This window comes from Pristiophorus japonicus, chromosome 23 (genome assembly GCF_044704955.1).
Source record: "Pristiophorus japonicus isolate sPriJap1 chromosome 23, sPriJap1.hap1, whole genome shotgun sequence".
Classification (NCBI taxonomy): Eukaryota; Metazoa; Chordata; class Chondrichthyes; family Pristiophoridae; genus Pristiophorus; species Pristiophorus japonicus.
The window spans coordinates 6570403-6591301 of record NC_091999.1 but is presented as its reverse complement, the minus strand read 5'-3'; the positions used below and the strand labels follow the sequence as shown (position 1 = coordinate 6591301).

Genomic DNA, 20899 nt, shown 5'->3' with positions numbered 1-20899 from the left:
TGACCACACACTCGACCAGCTCCGCTGGGCGGGGCCACATTGTCCGCATTATTCCCCCAGACACGAGACTCCCCAAAGCGAGCGCTCTACTCGGAACTCCTTCACGGCAAACGGGCCAAAGGTGGGCAGAGGAAACGTTACAAGGGACCACCCTCAAAGCCCACCCTGATAAAGTGCAACATCCCCATCGACACCCGGGAGTCCCTGGGCCCAAAGACCAGTCCCGCCCCCAAGTGGAGGAAGTGCATCCGGGAGGGCGCTGAGCACCTCGAGTCTCGTCGCCAAGAGCGTGCAGAAAGCAAGCGCAGGCAGCGGAAGGAGCGTGCGGCAAACCAGTCCCACCCTCCCCTTCCCTCAACCACTGTCTGTCCCGCCTGTGACAGGGACTGTGGCTCCCGTATTGGACTGTTCAGCCACCGAAGGACTCATGTTAAGAGTGGAAGCAAGTCTTCCTCGATTCCGAGAGACTGCCTGTGAGGAAGAAGACCCAAAGAACAGTCGAACAAGTAAAGCTGTGAAGCTCAATTTTAATCTCAGACAAGCAGCCTGACTGAAGCCGGAGATGTAACTGCAACATTTACACAGAGCCCCCCCCACACTCACCCACGGTCTCCAGCCCCAGACAGACACAGCACTTCCCCAGAGCACTCTCTCGCCCCAGGGCACACCTCACATGTTATTCAATTTAGTGATCACACCATCGGGGTAACGTTTCTTAAACCTTGCCACCACGTCCGGATCCAGCAAGTGAATCCCATCCAACTGATTCCCCAGAGTTATCCTGAGAGAGACAGACAAAGAGAGAGGGTCAGAATAAAGCTCCCTCTACACTGTCCCATCAAACACTCCCAGGGCAGGTACAGCACAGGGTTAGATACAGAGTAAAGCTCCCTCTACACTGTCCCATCAAACACTCCCAGGGCAGGTACAGGGGGTTAGATACAGAGTAAAGTTCCCTCTACACTGTCCCATCAAACATTCCCAGGGCAGGTACAGGGGGTTAGATACAGAGTAAAGCTCCCTCTACACTGTCCCATCAAACACTCCCAGGGCAGGTACAGGGGGTTAGATACAGAGTAAAGCTCCCTCTACACTGTCCCACCAAACACTCCCAGGGCAGGTACAGGGGGTTAGATACAGAGTAAAGCTCCCACTACACTGTCCCATCAAACACTCCCAGGGCAGGTACAGGGGGTTAGATACAGAGTAAAGCTCCCTCGACACTGTCCCATCAAACACTCCCAGGGCAGGTACAGCACGGGGTTAGATACAGAGTAAAGCTCCCTCGACACTGTCCCATCAAACACTCCCAGGGCAGGTACAGGGGGTTAGATACAGAGTAAAGCTCCCTCTGCACTGCCCCATCACACACTCCCAGGGCAGATACAGCACGGGGTTAGATAGATTAAAGCTCCCTCTACACTGTCCCATCAAACACTCCCAGGTACAGGGGGTTAGATACAGAGTAAAGCTCCCTCTACATTGTCCCATCAAACACTCCCAGGGCAGGTACAGCACGGGGTTAGATACAGAGTAAATCTCCCTCTGCACTGTCCCATCAAACACTCCCAGGGCAGGTACAGGGGGTTAGATGGACTAAAGCTCCCCGTCTCTCTCTCTCTCACCAGTTCGGCTGGACGTTGTGGGGTCTCCCAAAGAGTTCGATCTTGCGAGTCCCGGGTGAGAGACGCTCGATCATTCCGTAGATCTCATCGGGTTTGTGGCTTGTGGAGCGAACCTGCAGAGAGAGAGAGAGAGAGAGAGAGAGAGAGGACACGTGAGGGCCCGACTGGCACAGGAAAGGGGCAGGCTCCGTCACCGGCCTGATCTCACAGCCGGCGTGGGACTGTGCCCCCCACACACACACAGAGCAGGAAAACCCCAGGCTCAGTCACCGGCCTGGTGCCCCCCACAAACACACACGTCAGGAGAAGGGAGGGGAGGCATACGGGTTAAGCAGACACTGACCTCGGCCACAATGACGTCACAGTCCAGACCCCGGTTGAAACCCTGAGGGTTCCCTTTGACCCCGACCTGAAACACAAGAGGAAAAGGATTTAGGAACGAGAGAGACGGACGGAGAGAGATGGGAGAGAAAGAGAGAGGGAGGGATGGACGGATGGATGGGAAGAGAGGGGGCCGAGGGACGGGGAGATGGGGACCGAGGGATGGGGGGAGAGAGGGACCGAGGGGGGGGGGGGGGGGGGGGGAGAGGGACCGGGGAGAGAGAGGGTCCGAGAGACGGGGCGAGAGAGGGTCCGAGGGACGGGGAGAGAGAGGGTCCGAGGGACGGGGAGAGAGATGGTCCGAGGGACGGGGAGAGAGGGGGTCCGAGGGACGGGGAGAGAGGGGGTCCGAGGGACGGGGAGAGAGAGGGTCCGAGGGACGGGGAGAGAGAGGGTCCGAGGGACGGGGAGAGAGAGGGTCCGAGGGACGGGGAGAGAGAGGGTCCGAGGGACGGGGAGAGAGAGGGTCCGAGGGACGGGGAGACAGAGGGTCCGAGGGACGGGGAGACAGAGGGTCCGAGGGACGGGGAGACAGAGGGTCCGAGGGACGGGGAGACAGAGGGTCCGAGGGAGGGGGAGAGAGAGGGTCCGAGGGACGGGGAGAGAGAGGGTCCGAGGGACGGGGAGAGAGAAGGTCCGAGGGACGGGGAGAGAGAGGGTCCGAGGGACGGGGAGAGAGAGGGTCCGAAGGACGGGGAGAGAGAGGGTCCGAGGGACGGGGAGAGAGAGGGTCCGAGGGACGGGGAGAGAGAGGGTCCGAGGGAAGGGGAGAGAGAGGGACCGAGGGACGGGGAGAGAGGGACCGAGGGACGGGGATAGAGCGGGACCGAGGGACGGGGAGAGAGGGGGTCCGAGGGACGGGGAGAGAGAGGGACCGAGGGACGGGGGGAGAGAGAGGGACCGAGGGACGGGGAGAGAGAGGGACCGATGGACGGGGAGAGAGAGGGACCGAGGGACGGGGAGAGAGGGATCGAGGGAGGGGGAGAGAGAGGGACCGAGGGAGGGGGAGAGAGAGGGACCGAGGGAGGGGGAGAGAGAGGGACCGAGGGAGGGAGAGAGAGGGACCGAGGGAGGGAGAGAGAGGGACCGAGGGAGGGGGAGAGAGAGGGACCGAGGGACGGGGAAAGAGAGGGACCGATGGACGGGGAGAGAGAGGGACCGAGGGACGGGGAGAGACGGATCGAGGGAGGGGGAGAGAGAGGGACCGATGGACGGGGAGAGAGAGGGACCGATGGACGGGGAGAGAGAGGGACCGAGGGACGGGGAGAGAGGGATCGAGGGAGGGGGAGAGAGAGGGACCGAGGGAGGGGGAGAGAGAGGGACCGAGGGAGGGAGAGAGAGGGACCGAGGGACGGGGAGAGAGAGGGACCGAGGGACGGGGAGAGAGAGGGACCGAGGGACTGGGAGAGAGGGACCGAGGGACTGGGAGAGAGGGACCGAGGGACTGGGAGAGAGGGACCGATGGACTGGGAGAGAGGGACCGAGGGACTGGGAGAGAGGGACCGAGGGACTGGGAGAGAGGGACCGAGGGACTTGGAGAGAGGGACCGAGGGACTGGGAGAGAGGGACCGAGGGACTGGGAGAGAGGGACCGAGGGACTGGGAGAGAGGGACCGAGGGACTGGGAGAGAGGGACCGAGGGACTGGGAGAGAGGGACCGAGGGACTGGGAGAGAGGGACCGAGGGACTGGGAGAGAGGGACCGAGGGACTGGGAGAGAGGGACCGAGGGACTGGGAGAGAGGGACCGAGGGACTGGGAGAGAGGGACCGAGGGACAGGGAGAGAGGGACCGAGGGAGCGGGAGAGAGGGACCGGGAGAGAGGGACCGAGGGAGCGGGAGAGAGGGTCCGAGGGAGCGGGAGAGAGGGACCGAGGGACTGGGAGAGAGGGACCGAGGGACTGGGAGAGGGGGACCGAGGGACTGGGAGAGGGGGACCGAGGGACTGGGAGAGGGGGACCGAGGGACTGGGAGAGGGGGACCGAGGGACTGGGAGAGGGGGACCGAGGGACTGGGAGAGGGGGTCCGAGGGATTGGGAGAGAGGGTCCGAGGGACTGGGAGAGAGGGTCCGAGGGACTGGGAGAGAGGGACCGAGGGACTGGGAGAGAGAGGGTCCGAGGGACTGGGAGAGAGGGACCGAGGGACTGGGAGAGAGGGTCCGACGGACGGGGAGAGAGGGTCCGACGGACGGGGAGAGAGGGTCCGAGGGACTGGGAGAGAGGGTCCGAGGGATGGGGAGAGAGGGTCCGAGGGACGGGGAGAGAGGGTCCGAGGGACTGGGGGAGAGGGTCCGAGGGACTGGGAGAAAGGGTCCGAGGGACTGGGAGAGAGGGTCCGAGGGACTGGGAGAGAGGGTCCGAGGGACTGGGAGAGAGGGTCCGAGGGACTGGGAGAGAGGGTCCGAGGGACTGGGAGAGAGGGTCCGAGGGACTGGGAGAGAGGGTCCGAGGGACTGGGAGAGAGGGTCCGAGGGACGGGGAGAGAGGGACCGAGGAGAGAGAGGGTCCGAGGGACGGGGGAGAGGGTCCGAGGGACGGGAGAGAGGGTCCGAGGGACTGGGAGAGAGGGTCCGAGGGACTGGGAGAGAGGGTCCGAGGGACTGGGAGAGAGGGTCCGAGGGACTGGGAGAGAGGGTCCGAGGGACTGGGAGAGAGGGTCCGAGGGACGGGGAGAGAGGGACCGAGGGACGGGGAGAGAGAGGGTCCGAGGATCGGGGAGAGAGATGGTCCGAGGGACGGGGAGAGAGAGGGTCCGAGGGACGGGGAGAGAGAGGGTCCGAGGAGAGAGAGGGTCCGAGGGACGGGGAGAGAGAGGGTCCGAGGGACGGGGAGAGAGAGGGTCCGAGGGACGGGGAGAGAGAGGGTCCGAGGGACGGGGAGAGAGAGGGTCCGAGGGACGGGGAGAGAGAGGGTCCGAGGGACGGGGAGAGAGAGGGTCCGAGGGACGGGGAGAGAGAGGGTCCGAGGGACGGGGAGAGAGAGGGTCCGAGGGACGGGGAGAGAGAGGGTCCGAGGGACGGGGAGAGAGAGGGTCCGAGGGACGGGGAGAGAGAGGGTCCGAGGGACGGGGGAGAGAGAGGGTCCGAGGGACGGGGAGAGAGAGGGTCCGAGGGACGCGGAGAGAGAGGGTCCGAGGGACGCGGAGAGAGAGATCCGAGGGACGGGGAGAGAGAGGGTCCGAGGGACGGGGAGAGAGGGACCGAGGGAGGGGGAGAGAGGGTCCGAGGGACTGGGAGAGAGGGTCCGAGGGACTGGGAGAGAGGGACCGAGGGACTGGGAGAGAGGGACCGAGGGACTGGGAGAGAGGGACCGAGGGACTGGGAGAGAGGGACCGAGGGACTGGGAGAGAGGGACCGAGGGACTGGGAGAGGGGACCGAGGGACTGGGAGAGAGGGTCCGAGGGACTGGGAAAGAGGGTCCGAGGGACTGGGAGAGAGAGGGTCCGAGGAACTGGGAGAGAGAGGGTCCGAGGGACGGGGAGAGAGAGGGTCCGAGGGACGGGGAGAGAGAGGGTCCGAGGGACGGGGAGAGAGAGGGTCCGAGGAGAGAGAGGGTCCGAGGGACTGGGAGAGGGTCCGAGGGACTGGGAGAGAGGGACCGAGGGACTGGGAGAGAGGGACCGAGGGAGGGGGAGAGAGGGTCCGAGGGACTGGGAGAGCGGGTCCGAGGGACTGGGAGAGAGGGTCCGGGGACTGGGAGAGAGGGTCCGAGGGACTGGGAGAGAGGGTCCGGGGACTGGGAGAGAGGGTCCGAGGGACTGGGAGAGAGGGTCCGAGGGACGGGGAGAGAGAGGGTCCGAGGGACTGGGAGAGAGGGTCCGAGGGACTGGGAGAGAGGGTCCGGGGGACTGGGAGAGAGGGTCCGAGGAGAGAGAGGGTCCGAGGGACCGAGGAGAGAGAGGGTCCGAGGGACGGGGGAGAGGGTCCGAGGGACTGGGAGAGAGGGTCCGAGGGACTGGGAAAGAGGGTCCGAGGGACTGGGGGAAAGAGGGTCCGAGGGACTGGGAGAGAGAGGGTCCGAGGGACGGGGAGAGAGAGGGTCCGAGGGACGGGGAGAGAGAGGGTCCGAGGGACGGGAGAGAGAGGGTCCGAGGAGAGAGAGGGTCCGAGGGACTGGGAGAGAGAGGGTCCGAGGGACTGGGAGAGAGGGACCGAGGGACTGGGAGAGAGGGACCGAGGGAGGGGGAGAGAGGGTCCGAGGGACTGGGAGAGCGGGTCCGAGGGACTGGGAGAGAGGGTCCGGGGGACTGGGAGAGAGGGTCCGAGGGACTGGGAGAGAGGGTCCGGGGGACTGGGAGAGAGGGTCCGAGGGACTGGGAGAGAGGGTCCGAGGGACGGGGAGAGAGAGGGTCCGAGGGACTGGGAGAGAGGGTCCGAGGGACTGGGAGAGAGGGTCCGGGGGACTGGGAGAGAGGGTCCGAGGAGAGAGAGGGTCCGAGGGACCGAGGAGAGAGAGGGTCCGAGGGACGGGGGAGAGGGTCCGAGGGACTGGGAGAGAGGGTCCGAGGGACTGGGAGAGAGGGTCCGAGGGACTGGGAGAGAGGATCCGAGGGACTGGGAGAGAGGGTCCGAGGGACGGGGAGAGAGGGACCGAGGGACGGGGAGAGAGGGACCGAGGGACGGGGAGAGAGAGGGTCCGAGGAGAGAGAGGGTCCGAGGAGAGAGAGGGTCCGAGGGACGGGAGAGAGAGGGTCCGAGGGACGGGGAGAGAGAGGGTCCGAGGGACGGGGAGAGAGAGGGTCCGAGGGACGGGGAGAGAGAGGGTCCGAGGGACGGGGAGAGAGAGGGTCCGAGGGACGGGGAGAGAGAGGGTCCGAGGGACGGGGAGAGAGAGGGTCCGAGGGACGGGGAGAGAGAGGGTCCGAGGGACGGGGAGAGAGAGGGTCCGAGGGACGGGGAGAGAGAGGGTCCGAGGGACGGGGAGAGAGAGGGTCCGAGGGACGGGGAGAGAGAGGGTCCGAGGGACGGGGAGAGAGAGGGTCCGAGGGACGGGGAGAGAGAGGCTCCGTGGGACTGGGAGAGAGAGGGTCCGAGGGACGGGGAGAGAGAGGGTCCGAGGGACGGGGAGAGAGAGGGACCGAGGGACGGGGAGAGAGGGATCGAGGGAGGGGGAGAGAGGGACCGAGGGGCGGGGAGAGAGAGGGTCCGAGGGACGGGGAGAGAGAGGGTCCGAGGGACGGGGAGAGAGAGGGTCCGAGGGACGGGGAGAGAGAGGGCCGAGGGACGGGGAGAGAGAGGGGCCGAGGGACGGGGAGAGAGAGGGGCCGAGGGACGGGGAGAGAGAGGGGCCGAGGGACGGGGGGAGAGAGGGGCCGAGGGACGGGGAGAGAGAGGGGCCGAGGGACGGGGAGAGAGAGGGGCCGAGGGACGGGGAGAGAGAGGGGCCGAGGGACGGGGAGAGAGAGGGGCCGAGGGACGGGGAGAGAGAGGGACCGAGGGACGGGAGAGAGAGGGGCCGAGGGACGGGGAGAGAGAGGGTCCGAGGGACGGGGAGAGAGAGGGTCCGAGGGACGGGGAGAGAGGGACCGAGGGAGGGGGAGAGAGAGGGTCCGAGGGAGGGGGAGAGAGAGGGTCCGAGGGAGGGGGAGAGAGAGGGTCCGAGGGAGGGGGAGAGAGAGGGTCCGAGGGAGGGGGAGAGAGGGGGACCGAGGGAGGGGGAGAGAGAGGGACCGAGGGAGGGGGGAGAGAGAGGGACCGAGGGAGGGGGAGAGAGAGGGACCGAGGGAGGGGGAGAGAGAGGGACCGAGGGAGGGGGAGAGAGAGGGACCGAGGGAGGGGGAGAGAGAGGGACCGAGGGAGGGGGAGAGAGAGGGACCGAGGGAGGGGGAGAGAGAGGGACCGAGGGAGGGGGAGAGAGAGGGACCGAGGGAGGGGGAGAGAGAGGGACCGAGGGAGGGGGAGAGAGAGGGACCGAGGGAGGGGGAGAGAGAGAGACCGAGGGACGGGGAGAGAGAGACCGAGGGACTGGGAGAGAGTGACCGAGGGACTGGGAGAGAGGGATCGAGGGAGGGGGAGAGAGACGGACCGAGGGGCGGGGAGAGAGGGTCCGAGGACTGGGAGAGAGGGACCGAGGGAATGGGAGAGAGGGACCGAGGGACGGGGAGAGAGAGGGTCCGAGGGACGGGGAGAGAGGGGGTCCGAGGGACGGGGAGAGAGAGGGTCCGAGGGACGGGGAGAGAGAGGGTCCGAGGGACGGGGAGAGAGAGGGTCCGAGGGACGGGGAGAGAGAGGGTCCGAGGGACGGGGAGAGAGAGGGTCCGAGGGACGGGGAGAGAGAGGGTCCGAGGGACGGGGAGAGAGAGGGTCCGAGGGACGGGGAGAGAGAGGGTCCGAGGGACGGGGAGAGAGAGGGTCCGAGGGACGGGGAGAGAGAGGGTCCGAGGGACGGGGAGAGAGAGGGTCCGAGGGACGGGGAGAGAGAGGGTCCGAGGGACGGGGAGAGAGAGGGTCCGAGGGACGGGGAGAGAGAGGGTCCGAGGGACGGGGAGAGAGAGGGTCCGAGGGACGGGGAGAGAGAGGGTCCGAGGGACGGAGGGAGGGGTAGAGAGGGACGGGGAGAGAGAGGGTCCGAGGGACTGGGAGAGAGGGACGGAGGGACGGGGAGAGAGAGGGACCGAGGGACTGGGAGAGAGAGGGACCGAGGGTCGGGAGAGTGAGGGACCGAGGGACGGGGAGAGAGAGGGAACGAGGGACGGGGAGAGAGAGGGTCCGAGGGACGGGGAGAGAGAGGGTCCGAGGGACGGGGAGAGAGAGGGTCCGAGGGACTGGGAGAGAGGGCCGAGGGACGGGGAGAGAGAGGGTCCGAGGGACGGGGAGAGAGAGGGTCTGAGGGACGGGGAGAGAGAGGGTCTGAGGGACGGGGAGAGAGAGGGTACGAGGGACTGGGAGAGAGAGGGACCGAGGGAGGGGGAGAGAGAGGGTCCGAGGGACGGGGAGAGAGAGGGTCCGAGGGACGGGGAGAGAGAGGGTCTGAGGGACGGGGAGAGAGAGGGTACGAGGGACTGGGAGAGAGAGGGACCGAGGGAGGGGGAGAGAGAGGGGACCGAGGGACGGGGAGAGAGAGGGACCGAGGGAGGGGGAGAGAGGGACGGAGGGACGGGGAGAGAGAGGGACCGTGAGAGAGAGGGACCGAGGGACGGGGAGAGAGAGGGACCGAGGGAGGGGGAGAGAGAGGGACCGAGGGAGGGGGAGAGAGAGGGACCGGGAGAGAGAGGGACCGAGGGAGGGAGGGACTGGGAGAGAGGGTCCGAGGGACTGGGAGAGAGGGACGGAGGGACTGGGAGAGAGGGACGGAGGTACGGGGAGAGAGAGGGACGGAGGGACTGGGAGAGAGGGTCCGAGGGAGGGGGAGAGAGAGGGACCGAGGGACGGGGAGAGGGAGGGACGGAGCGGGTCCGAGGGAGGGGGAGAGAGAGGGACCGAGGGAGGGGGAGAGAGGGTCCGAGGGAGGGGGAGAGAGGGTCCGAGGGACGGGGAGCGAGAGGGACCGAGGGACGGGGAGAGAGGGTCCGAGGGACGGGGAGAGAGGGTCCGAGGGACGGGGAGAGAGGGTCCGGGAGAGAGAGGGACCGAGGGACGGGGAGAGAGAGGGACCGAGGGAGGGGGAGAGAGGGTCCGAGGGACGGGGAGAGAGAGGGTCTGAGGGACGGGGAGAGAGAGGGTACGAGGGACTGGGAGAGAGAGGGACCGAGGGAGGGGGAGAGAGGGACCGAGGGACGGGGAGAGAGAGGGACCGAGGGAGGGGGAGAGAGGGACGGAGGGACGGGGAGAGAGAGGGACCGTGAGAGAGAGGGACCGAGGGACGGGGAGAGAGAGGGACCGAGGGAGGGGGAGAGAGAGGGACCGAGGGAGGGGGAGAGAGAGGGACCGGGAGAGAGAGGGACCGAGGGAGGGAGGGAGGGGACGGAGGGACTGGGAGAGAGGGTCCAAGGGACGGGGAGAGAGGGGGACCGAGGGAGGGGGAGAGAGGGACGGAGGGACTGGGAGAGAGGGGCGGAGGGACGGGAGAGAGAGGGACCGAGGGAGGGGAGAGAGGGACGGAGGGACGGGAGAGAGAGGGACGGGGAGAGAGGGTCCGAGGGACGGGAGAGAGGGTCCGAGGGACGGGGAGAGAGGGTCCGAGGGACGGGAGAGAGAGGGACCGAGGGAGGGGGAGAGAGGGTCCGAGGGGCGGGGAGCGAGGGAGCGAGGGGCGGGGAGCGAGGGACGGGGAGAGCGGGTCCGAGGGACGGGGAGAGAGAGGGACGGAGAGAGAGGGACGGGGAGAGAGGGACCGAGGGACGGGGAGAGAGGGTCCGAGGGACGGGGAGAGAGAGGGACGGAGGGAGGGGGAGAGAGGGACGGGGAGGGGGAGAGGGGGAGAGAGGGACGGAGGGACGGGGAGAGAGGGGGTCCGAGGGACGGGGAGAGAGGGACCGAGGGACGGGGAGAGAGGGTCCGAGGGACGGGGAGAGAGGGTCCGAGGGACGGGGAGAGAGGGACCGAGGGACGGGGAGAGAGGGACCGAGGGACGGGGAGAGAGGGACCGAGGGACGGGGAGAGAGGGACCGAGGGACGGGGAGAGAGGGACCGAGGGACGGGGAGAGAGGGACCGAGGGAGGGGGAAAGAGGGACCGAGGGAGGGGGAAAGAGGGACCGAGGGAGGGGGAAAGAGGGACCGAGGGAGGGGGAAAGAGGGACCGAGGGACGGGGAGAGAGGGACCGAGGGAGAGGGAGGGGGAGAGAGGGACGGAGGGACGGGAGAGAGAGGGACGGGGAGAGAGAGGGACCGAGGGAGGGGGAGAGAGGGACGGGGAGAGAGAGGGACCGAGGGACGGGGAGAGAGAGGGACGGGGAGAGAGAGGGACGGGGAGAGAGGGACGGGGAGAGAGGGACGGGGAGAGAGGGACGGGGAGAGGGGGACCGAGGGAGGGGGAGATAGGGACGGGGAGAGAGAGGGACCGAGGGACGGGGAGAGAGAGGGACCGAGGGACGGGGAGAGAGAGGGACCGAGGGACGGGGAGAGAGAGGGACGGGGAGAGAGGGACGGGGAGAGAGGGACGGGGAGAGAGGGACGGGGAGAGAGGGACGGGGAGAGAGGGACGGGGAGAGAGGGACGGGGAGAGAGGGACGGGGAGAGAGGGACGGGGAGAGAGGGACGGGGAGAGAGGGACGGGGAGAGAGGGACGGGGAGAGAGGGACGGGGAGAGAGGGACGGGGAGAGAGGGACGGGGAGAGAGGGACGGGGAGAGAGGGACGGGGAGAGAGGGACGGGGAGAGAGGGACGGGGAGAGAGGGACGGGAGAGAGGGACGGGGAGAGAGGGACGGGGAGAGAGGGACGGGGAGAGAGGGACGGGGAGAGAGGGACGGGGAGAGAGGGACGGGGAGAGAGGGACGGGGAGAGAGGGACGGGGAGAGAGAGGGACCGAGGGAGGGGGAGAGAGGACGGGGAAGAGAGGGACCGAGGGACGGGGAGAGAGAGGGACGGGGAGAGAGAGGGACGGGGAGAGAGAGGGACGGGGAGAGAGGGACGGGGAGAGAGGGACGGGGAGAGAGGGACGGGGAGAGAGGGACGGGGAGAGAGGGACGGGGAGAGAGGGACGGGGAGAGAGGGACGGGGAGAGAGGGACGGGGAGAGTGGGACGGGGAGAGTGGGACGGGGAGAGTGGGACGGGGAGAGTGGGACGGGGAGAGAGGGACGGGGAGAGAGGGACGGGGAGAGAGGGACGGGGAGAGAGGGACCGAGGGAGGGGGAGAGAGGGGACCGAGGGAGGGGGACCGAGGGACGGGGAGAGAGAGGGTCCGAGGGACGGGGAGAGAGGGTCCGAGGGACGGGGAGAGAGGGTCCGAGGGAGAGAGAGAGAGGGTCCGAGGGATGGGGGAGAGAGGGACGGAGGGACGGGGAGAGAGAGGGTCCGAGGGACGGGGAGAGAGGGTCCGAGGGAGGGAGAGAGAGGGTCCGAGGGATGGGGGAGAGAGGGACGGAGGGACGGGGAGAGAGAGGGACGTACCAGGCAGTGCTCCTTGCCGTGGTTGAGCCAGTGACCCGTGCGTCCGGTCCGGATGATACGCTGCAGCTGATTGGTCTTCACCCAGATGATCTCGTCCACTCGCTCGTAGCTGATTGGAGGGGGGAACGGAGTGGGGGAGGGGGGGGGGGGGGGAAGGAGGAGAGAATTTAGCGACGGCAACAGTGGGACGTGAATCCGATCGGAAAATCCCTCGGGATCACGTTCGGTTACTCACCCCCAGAGATTCAGACATTCCCGACCCAGCTCCATGGCCCTGGAGAGAGAGAAAACAAGACCGTGTCAGCAATAGAGAGAGACGAAGAGCGCGAGGGGGGGGGGAGCGAGAGGGGGAAGGGGCGAGCGACAGAGAGGGGGAAGGGGCGAGCGACAGAGAGGGGGAAGGGGCGAGGGCGGGGGAGCGAGAGGGGGAAGGGGCGAGCGACAGAGAGGGGGAAGGGGCGAGGGCGGGGGAGCGAGAGGGGGAAGGGGCGAGCGACAGAGAGGGGGAAGGGGCGAGGGAGCGAGAGGGGGAAGGGGCGAGGGAGTGAGGGGGGAAGGGGCGAGCGACAGGGAGGGGGAAGGGGCGAGCGACAGAGAGGGGGAAGGGGCGAGGGAGCGAGAGGGGGAAGGGGCGAGCGACAGGGAGGGGGAAGGGGGGAGGGCGGGGGAGCGAGAGGGGGAAGGGGCGAGCGACAGAGAGGGGGAAGGGGCGAGGGAGTGAGAGGGGGAAGGGGCGAGGGAGCGAGAGGGGGAAGGGGCGAGCGACAGGGAGGGGGAAGGGGGGAGCGACAGAGAGGGGGAAGGGGCGAGCGAGAGAGAGGGTGAAGGGGCGAGGGAGTGAGAGGGGGAAGGGGCGAGCGACAGAGAGGGGGAAGGGGCGAGCGACAGAGAGGGGGAAGGGGCGAGGGAGTGCGAGGGGGAAGGGGCGAGCGACAGGGAGGGGGAAGGGGCGAGCGACAGGGAGGGGGAAGGGGCGAGCGACAGGGAGGGGGAAGGGGCGAGGGAGCGAGAGGGGGAAGGGGCGAGCGACAGAGAGGGGGAAGGGGCGAGCGACAGAGAGGGGGAAGGGGCGAGGGAGCGAGAGGGGGAAGGGGCGAGCGACAGGGAGGGGGAAGGGGCGAGGGAGTGAGAGGGGGAAGGGGCGAGCGACAGGGAGGGGGAAGGGGCGAGCGACAGGGAGGGGGAAGGGGCGAGCGACAGGGAGGGGGAAGGGGCGAGCGACAGGGAGGGGGAAGGGGCGAGCGACAGGGAGGGGGAAGGGGCGAGCGACAGAGAGGGGGAAGGGGCGAGCGACAGGGAGGGGGAAGGGGCGAGCGACAGGGAGGGGGAAGGGGCGAGCGACAGGGAGGGGGAAGGGGCGAGGGAGCGAGAGGGGGAAGGGGCGAGCGACAGAGAGGGGGAAGGGGCGAGCGACAGAGAGGGGGAAGGGGCGAGCGACAGAGAGGGGGAAGGGGCGAGGGAGTGAGAGGGGGAAGGGGCGAGCGACAGGGAGGGGGAAGGGGCGAGGGAGTGAGAGGGGGAAGGGGCGAGCGACAGGGAGGGGGAAGGGGCGAGCGACAGAGAGGGGGAAGGGGCGAGGGAGTGAGAGGGGGAAGGGGCGAGCGACAGGGAGGGGGAAGGGGCGAGGGAGTGAGAGGGGGAAGGGGCGAGCGACAGGGAGGGGGAAGGGGCGAGCGACAGGGAGGGGGAAGGGGCGAGGGAGTGAGAGGGGGAAGGGGCGAGCGACAGGGAGGGGGAAGGGGCGAGCGACAGGGAGGGGGAAGGGGCGAGCGACAGGGAGGGGGAAGGGGCGAGGGAGTGAGAGGGGGAAGGGGCGAGCGACAGGGAGGGGGAAGGGGCGGGGGAGCGAGAGGGGGAAGGGGCGAGCGACAGGGAGGGGGAAGGGGCGAGGGAGCGGGAGGGGGAAGGGGCGAGGGAGCGAGAGGGGGAAGGGGCGAGCGACAGGGAGGGGGAAGGGGCGAGCGACAGAGAGGGGGAAGGGGCGAGCGACAGAGAGGGGGAAGGGGCGAGCGACAGAGAGGGGGAAGGGGCGAGCGACAGAGAGGGGGAAGGGGCGAGCGACAGGGAGGGGGAAGGGGCGAGCGACAGAGAGGGGGAAGGGGCGAGCGACAGAGAGGGGGAAGGGGCGAGCGACAGGGAGGGGGAAGGGGGGAGCGACAGAGAGGGGGAAGGGGGGAGCGACAGAGAGGGGGAAGGGGCGAGCGACAGAGAGGGGGAAGGGGCGAGCGACAGAGAGGGGGAAGGGGCGAGCGACAGAGAGGGGGAAGGGGGGAGCGACAGAGAGGGGGAAGGGGCGAGCGACAGAGAGGGGGAAGGGGCGAGCGAGAGAGAGGGGGAAGGGGCGAGGGAGAGAGAGGGGGAAGGGGCGAGTGAAACATAGAAAATAGGTGCAGGAGTAGGCCATTCGGCCCTTCGAGCCTGCACCACCATTCAATAAGATCATGGCTGATCATTCCCTCAGTATTCCTTTCCTGCTTTCTCGCCATACCCCTTGATCCCTTTAGCCGTAAGGGCCACATCTAACTCCCTTTTGAATATATCTAACGAACTGGCCCCAACAACTCTCTGTGGTAGAGAATTCCACAGGTTCACAATTCTCTGAGTGAAGATGTTTCTCCTCATCTCGGTCCTAAATGGCTTACCCCTTATCCTTAGACTGTGACCCCTGGTTCTGGACTTCCCCAACATCGGGAACATTCTTCCTGCATCTAACCTGTCCAGTCCCGTCAGAATTTTATATGTTTCTATGAGATCCCCTCTCATCCTTCTAAACTCCAGTGAATACAGGCCCAGTCGATCCAGTCTTTCTTCATATGTCAGTCCTGCCATCCCGGGAATCAGTCTGGTGAACCTTCGCTGCACTCCCTCAATAGCAAGAACGTCCTTCCTCAGATTAGGAGACCAAAACTGAACACAATATTCCAGGTGAGGCCTCACCAAGGCCCTGTACAACTGCAGTAAGACCTCCCTGCTCCTATACTCAAATCTCCTCGCTATGAAGGCCAACATACCATTTGCCTTCTTCACCACCTGCTGTACCTGCATGCCAACTTTCAATGACTGATGTACCATGACACCCAGGTCTCGTTGCACCTCCCCTTTTCCTAATCTGTCACATTCAGATAATATTCTGCCTTCGTGTTGTTGCCCCCAAAGTGGATAACCTCACATTTATCCACATTATACTGCATCTGCCATGCATTTGCCCACTCACCTAACCTGTCCAAGTCACCCTGCAGCCTCTTAGCATCCTCCTCACAGCTCACACTGCCACCCAGCTTAGTGTCATCTGCAAACTTGGAGATATTACACTCAATTCCTTCGTCTAAATCATTAATGTATATTGTAAATAGCTGGGGTCCCAGCACTGAGCCCTGCGGCACCCCACTAGTCACTGCCTGCCATTCTGAAAAGGACCCGTTTATCCCGACTCTCTGCTTCCTGCCTGCCAACCAGTTCTCTATCCACGTCAGTACATTACCCCCAATACCATGTGCTTTCATTTTGCACACCAATCTCTTGTGTGGGAACTTGTCAAAAGCCTTTTGAAAGTCCAAATACACCACATCCACTGGTTCTCCCTTGTCCACTCTACTAGTTACATCCTCAAAAAATTCCAGAAGATTTGTCAAGCATGATTTCCCTTTCATAAATCCATGCTGACTTGGACCGATCCTGTCACTGCTTTCCAAATGCGCTGCTATTACATCTTTAATAATTGATTCCAACATTTTCCCCACTACTGATATCAGACTAACCGGTCTATAATTACCTGTTTTCTCTCTCCCTCCTTTTTTAAAAAGTGGTGTTACATTAGCTACCCTCCAGTCCATAGAAACTGATCCAGAGTCGATAGACTGTTGGAAAATGATCACCAATGCATCCACTATTTCTAGGGCCACTTCCTTAAATACTCTGGGATGCAGACTATCAGGCCCCGGGGATTTATCGGCCTTCAATCCCATCAATTTCCCCAACACAATTTCCCACAAATAAGGATTTCCTTCAGTTCCTCCTTCTCACTAGACCCTCGGTCCCCTCGTACTTCCGGAAGGTTATTTGTGTCTTCCTTCGTGAAGACAGAACTAAAGTATTTGTTTAACTGGTCCGCCATTTCTTTGTTCCCCGTTATAAATTCACCTGAATCTGACTGCAAGGGACCTACGTTTGTTTTCACTAATCTTTTTCTCTTCACATATCTATAGAAGCTTTTGCAGTCAGTTTTTATGTTCCCAGCAAGCTTCCTCTCGTACTCTATTTTCCCCTCCGAATTAAACCCTTTGTCCTCCTCTGCTGAATTCTAAATTTCTCCCAGTCCTCATCGAAAGAGAACGAGTGAGTGAGCGATGGAGGGAACGAGAGGACGAACGAGCGGGCGGGCGACGGAGAGAGAGAACGAGCGGGCGGGCGACGGAGAGAGAGAACGAGCGGGCGGGCGACGGAGAGAGAGAAAACGAGCGGGCGGGCGACGGAGAGAGAGAACGAGCGGGCGGGCGACGGAGAGAGAGAAAACGAGCGGGCGGGCGACGGAGAGAGAGAAAACGAGCGGGCGGGCGACGGAGAGAGAGAAAACGAGCGGGCGGGCGACGGAGAGAGAGAAAACGAGCGGGCGGGCGACGGAGAGAGAGAACGAGCGGGCGGGCGACGGAGAGAGAGAAAACGAGCGGGCGGGCGACGGAGAGAGAGAAAACGAGCGGGCGGGCGACGGAGAGAGAGAACGAGCGGGCGGGCGACGGAGAGAGAACGAGCGGGCGGGCGACGGAGAGAGAGAAAACGAGCGGGCGGGCGACGGAGAGAGAGAACGAGCGGGCGGGCGACGGAGAGAGAGAACGAGCGGGCGGGCGACGGAGAGAGAGAAAACGAGCGAGCGGGCGACGGAGAGAGAGAACGAGCGGGCGGGCGACGGAGAGAGAGAACGAGCGGGCGGGCGACGGAGAGAGAGACCGAGCGGGCGGGCGACGGAGAGAGAGAACGAGCGGGCGGGCGACGGAGAGAGAGAACGAGCGGGCGGGCGACGGAGAGAGAGAATGAGCGGGCGGGCGACGGAGAGAGAGAACGTGCGGGCGGGCGACGGAGAGAGAGAAAACGAGCGGGCGGGCGACGGAGAGAGAGAGAACGAGCGGGCGGGCGACGGAGAGAGAGAACGAGCGGGCGGGCGACGGAGAGAGAGAACGAGCGGGCGGGCGACGGAGAGAGAGAGAACGAGCGGGCGGGCGACGGAGAGAGAGACCGAGCGGGCGGGCGACGGAGAGAGAGAACGAGCGGGCGGGCGACGGAGAGAGAGAACGAGCGGGCGGGCGACGGAGAGAGAGAACGAGCGCACTCACCGGCCCGTGACCCACAGGAACAAGATGCCATCGTCCTGTAACACGGGGATGTTGAGGTGCCTCATCTCATCGTCGGTCAGAGTCCCGTACGGAAGCTCCATGTGGATATCCCAGGGGGGATCAGCCATCACCACGGCAAACTTCCCCAGGATACTGACGTCCAGGAAACGGATATCACAGCAGATCCACTGGGGGGGGGGCGAGGAGGTGAAACAGAGCAGAGAATCGGGGTTACAATCCGTCTGCATACATCCGTGCACTCTCACACTCTCTCTCCCGCGCCCCCTCTCTCTCTCCCTCTCTCTCACACACACTCACACCCTCTCTCTCCCTCTCTCACACACACACTCTCTCCCTCTCTCTCACACACACTCACACCCTCTCTCTCTCTCTCTCTCTCTCGCGCCCCCTCTCTCTCTCTCTCGCGCCCCCTCTCTCTCTCTCTCGCGCCCCCTCTCTCTCTCTCTCGCGCCCCCTCTCTCTCTCTCTCTCTCGCGTTCTCTGGCACGCCCCCTCTCTCTCTCTCTCTCTCTCTCGCTCGCTCTCTGGCGCGCCCCCCCTCTCTCTCTCGCGCCCCCTCTCTCTCTCGCGCCCCCTCACTCTCTCTCTCTCTCTCTCTCTCTCTCTCGGGCGCGCCCCCTCTCTCTCGCGCCCCTCTCTCTCTCTCGCGCCCCCCCTCTCTCTCTCTCTCTCTCGCGCCCCCACACACTGTCACACGCACACTCACAAGCCCAAGCCCGCGCCTGATCACTCTCCAGCGACCCGGGTTTTGTGGGGCGGAGAGGATCGGGGCTGTGGTGCCGCCTCCACAGTCGAATATTCCGCCGACAACGCCCTGCCTGGGGCTGAAACGCGGAGGGGCGGGTTGTGGTGCCTGTGGGCTCCTGGAGCAGGGTCTGATTTTGGGAGGATGTGGGGGGGTACAGAGGCCAGCACTGAGCTGCCCTGGGGTCGCTCACACTAACCTGTGGGGGGAATAGTTTGCCTAGGCTGGGGTCCCCGCCGACGTTCTTGTTGAGGGCGGTGTCGGTGGTGGGCTTCTCGGCCACGGGGGGGCACTGGGTGTCATCCAGCGAGCTGTCGATCTCGTAGTGAACGTATTTGCAGGTGTCCATGTGAAAGCAGGTGTTGAGGAAGGAACAGTCACCCAGGGTGTCGTCTGTGTGTTTGTTGATAATTCGTCTGCAGAGAGAGGAGCATCCAGTGACTGGCTCACAGACCCAACACCTCCACCGCACACTACTGGCCCCCCGCCAGGCAGTACTGAGGGAGCCCCGCACTGTCAGAGGGGCGGTACTGAGGGAGCCCCGCACTGTGCTGTCGGAGGGGCAGTACTGAGGGAGCCCCGCACTGTCAGAGGGGCGGTACTGAGGGAGCGCCGCACTGTCGGAGGGGCAGTACTGAGGGAGCGCCGCACTGTCGGAGGGGCAGTAACTGAGGGAGTGCCGCACTGTCGGAGGGGCAGTACTGAGGGAGCGCCGCACTGTCGGAGGGGCAGTAACTGAGGGAGTGCCGCACTGTCGGAGGGGCCGTCTTTCGGATGAGACGTTAAACCGAGGCCCCGTCTGCTCTCTCAGGCGGATGTAAAAAATCCCAGTGCACTATTTTGAAGAAGAGCAGGGGAGTCCTGGGGCCAATATTTATCCCTTAGTCAGTATAACAAAAACAGATGATCTGGGTCATTATCACATTGCTGTGTGTGGGAGCTTGCTGTGCGCAAATTGGCTGCCGCATTTCCCACAATAGAACAGTGAGCACACTCCAAAAGTACTTTTGGACGTCCGGTGGTGGAGATAGGTGCTATATAAATGCAAGTCTGTCTTTCTCTCGCAACCCACACCCCCGGGACTGAGGGTGAGCGGCCAGACACACTCCCCTCCCCCCTGCTCCCGCCCCCCAACCCATCGCCCACCTGAAGTGTAACTTCTTGCAGGGTCGGTCCAGGTCGTGAGCTTTCATACAGTCCTGCTTGGTGCCGTGGTCACAGAACTCCTGCACCTGGGCCCTTCCCCGGGAGCGGAACTTCTCCACAATCGACTGCTCCTTGGCCGTCGTCGTGTTCAACAGTTCCAGGATCTCCTGACTCATCTGGGAGGGTCAGAGAAAACCGGTTAGTGAGAGCACGCCACCCCCGACCCCGGGCCAGTAAAACCAGTTAGTGAGAGCACGCCACCCCGACCTCTCACCCCCGACCCCTGACCCCCGACCAGGGGCCAGTAAAACCGGTTAGTGAGAGCACGCCACCCACGACCTCTCACCCCCGACCCCGGGCCAGTAAAACCGGTTAGTGAGAGCACGCCACCCGACCTCTCACCCCCGACCCGGGGCCAGTAAAACCGGTTAGTGAGAGCACGCCACCCACGACCTCTCACCCCCGACCCCGGGCCAGTAAAACCGGTTAGTGAGAGCACGCCACCCACAACCTCTCACCCCCGACCCCTGACCAGTAAAACCGGTTAGTGAGAGCACGCCACCCCCGACCTCTCACCCCCGACCTGGGGCCAGTAAAACCGGTTAGTGAGAGCACGCCACCCACGACCCCTCACCCCCCGACCAGTAAAACTAGTTAGTGAAAGCACACCGACCCCTGACCCCCGACCTGGGGCCAGTAAAACTGGTTAGTGAGAGCACACCACCCCCGACCCCTCACCCCCGACCTGGGGCCAGTAAAACCGGTTAGTGAGAGCACACCACCCACGACCCCTCACCCCCCGACCAGTAAAACCAGTTAGTGAAAGCACACCGACCCCTGACCCCCGACCTGGGGCCAGTAAAACCAGTTAGTGAGAGCACACCACCCCCGACCCCTGACCTGGGGCTATTAAAACCGGTTACTGAGAGCCCATCACCCCCGACCCCCCACACCCCCATTCAGTCCCGGGGGTGACGATCGGGCCTAAGCTGGAGATGGAGCCTAGCCCTTTCGGCTGGTTGTATGTGTGGGGGGTGTGGGGGGGGGCTCAGTTCCAGCCGGGGGGTGGGCGGGTGACGATCGGGCCTAGGCCGGGGTGGAGCCTGGCCCTTTCCTGCTGTGTGTACGTGTGTGTGTGTGTGTGTGCGGCTCAACCCTAGCTCCCGGGGGTTGACGATGATGATTGGGCCTAGGCATCCTGCTCTGTGTGTGTGTGTGTGTGTGTGTGTGTGTGTGTATCAGGGAGGAGGCTCAGTCCGAGCCCCGGTGGGAGGGTGGGCGACGATCGGGCCTAGGCCGGGGATGAAGCCTGGGCCTCACCTTCTTGCTCTCCTTCTCCTTGGTGGACTGCTGGTTGAGCAGGCTGGCGATCTCCAGGTCCAGCTCCGACGCCACCTTCTTGGACTTCTTGGCCGGCTCGGCGACCTTCTTCTCCAGCTGGGGGGCCTTGGTGGGCTCCAGCTCGGCCCGCCGCTTGTGCCCAGGGGCGGCCGGCTCGGCCGGCTTCCGGCTCTCCCTCGGCACCAGCACCATCATGGCCGACAGCTTGGAGTGGTCGGCAAAGGTCACCGCCGTGGGCTTACCGTCCACCGACATGCCGCCCCGGATCTCGATCAGCTCCTGCGCTGCAAACTTCTGCAGCAAGCTCTCCACGCTGCCCTGGGTCAC

The 20899-nt window shown here is 65.2% G+C and overlaps 1 protein-coding gene across 1 annotated transcript; it reads right to left on the bottom strand.

The window, feature by feature from the left end:
- Positions 1 to 501: 501 nt before the first annotated feature.
- On the bottom strand, positions 502 to 20893 carry mettl3 (methyltransferase like 3). The gene is made up of 9 exons (XM_070866430.1): positions 20552 to 20893; positions 19232 to 19407; positions 18285 to 18501; positions 17320 to 17507; positions 12228 to 12266; positions 11993 to 12101; positions 1969 to 2034; positions 1626 to 1738; positions 502 to 781 (listed from the first exon to the last, which is right to left on the bottom strand). Exons 1-9 carry the CDS (start codon positions 20825 to 20827, stop codon positions 670 to 672), a joined length of 1296 nt encoding a protein of 431 aa, XP_070722531.1. The 5' UTR covers positions 20828 to 20893; the 3' UTR covers positions 502 to 669.
- Between the last annotated feature and the right edge of the window lie 6 nt (positions 20894 to 20899).

What these genes read in the sequence shown, in the direction of transcription:
- mettl3 (XM_070866430.1), bottom strand. Translation starts at nt 20,827, where the DNA reads ATGTCGGTGGACGGTAAGCCCACGGCGGTGACCTTTGCCGACCACTCC. An exon ending in AGGAGAAGGAGAGCAAGAAG is followed by an intron (nt 19,408 to 20,551) that starts GTGAGGCCCAGG and finishes TGACCCTCCCAG; the next exon opens with ATGAGTCAGGAGATCCTGGA. An exon ending in GCAAACTATTCCCCCCACAG is followed by an intron (nt 17,508 to 18,284) that starts GTTAGTGTGAGC and finishes CCCCCCCCCCAG; the next exon opens with TGGATCTGCTGTGATATCCG.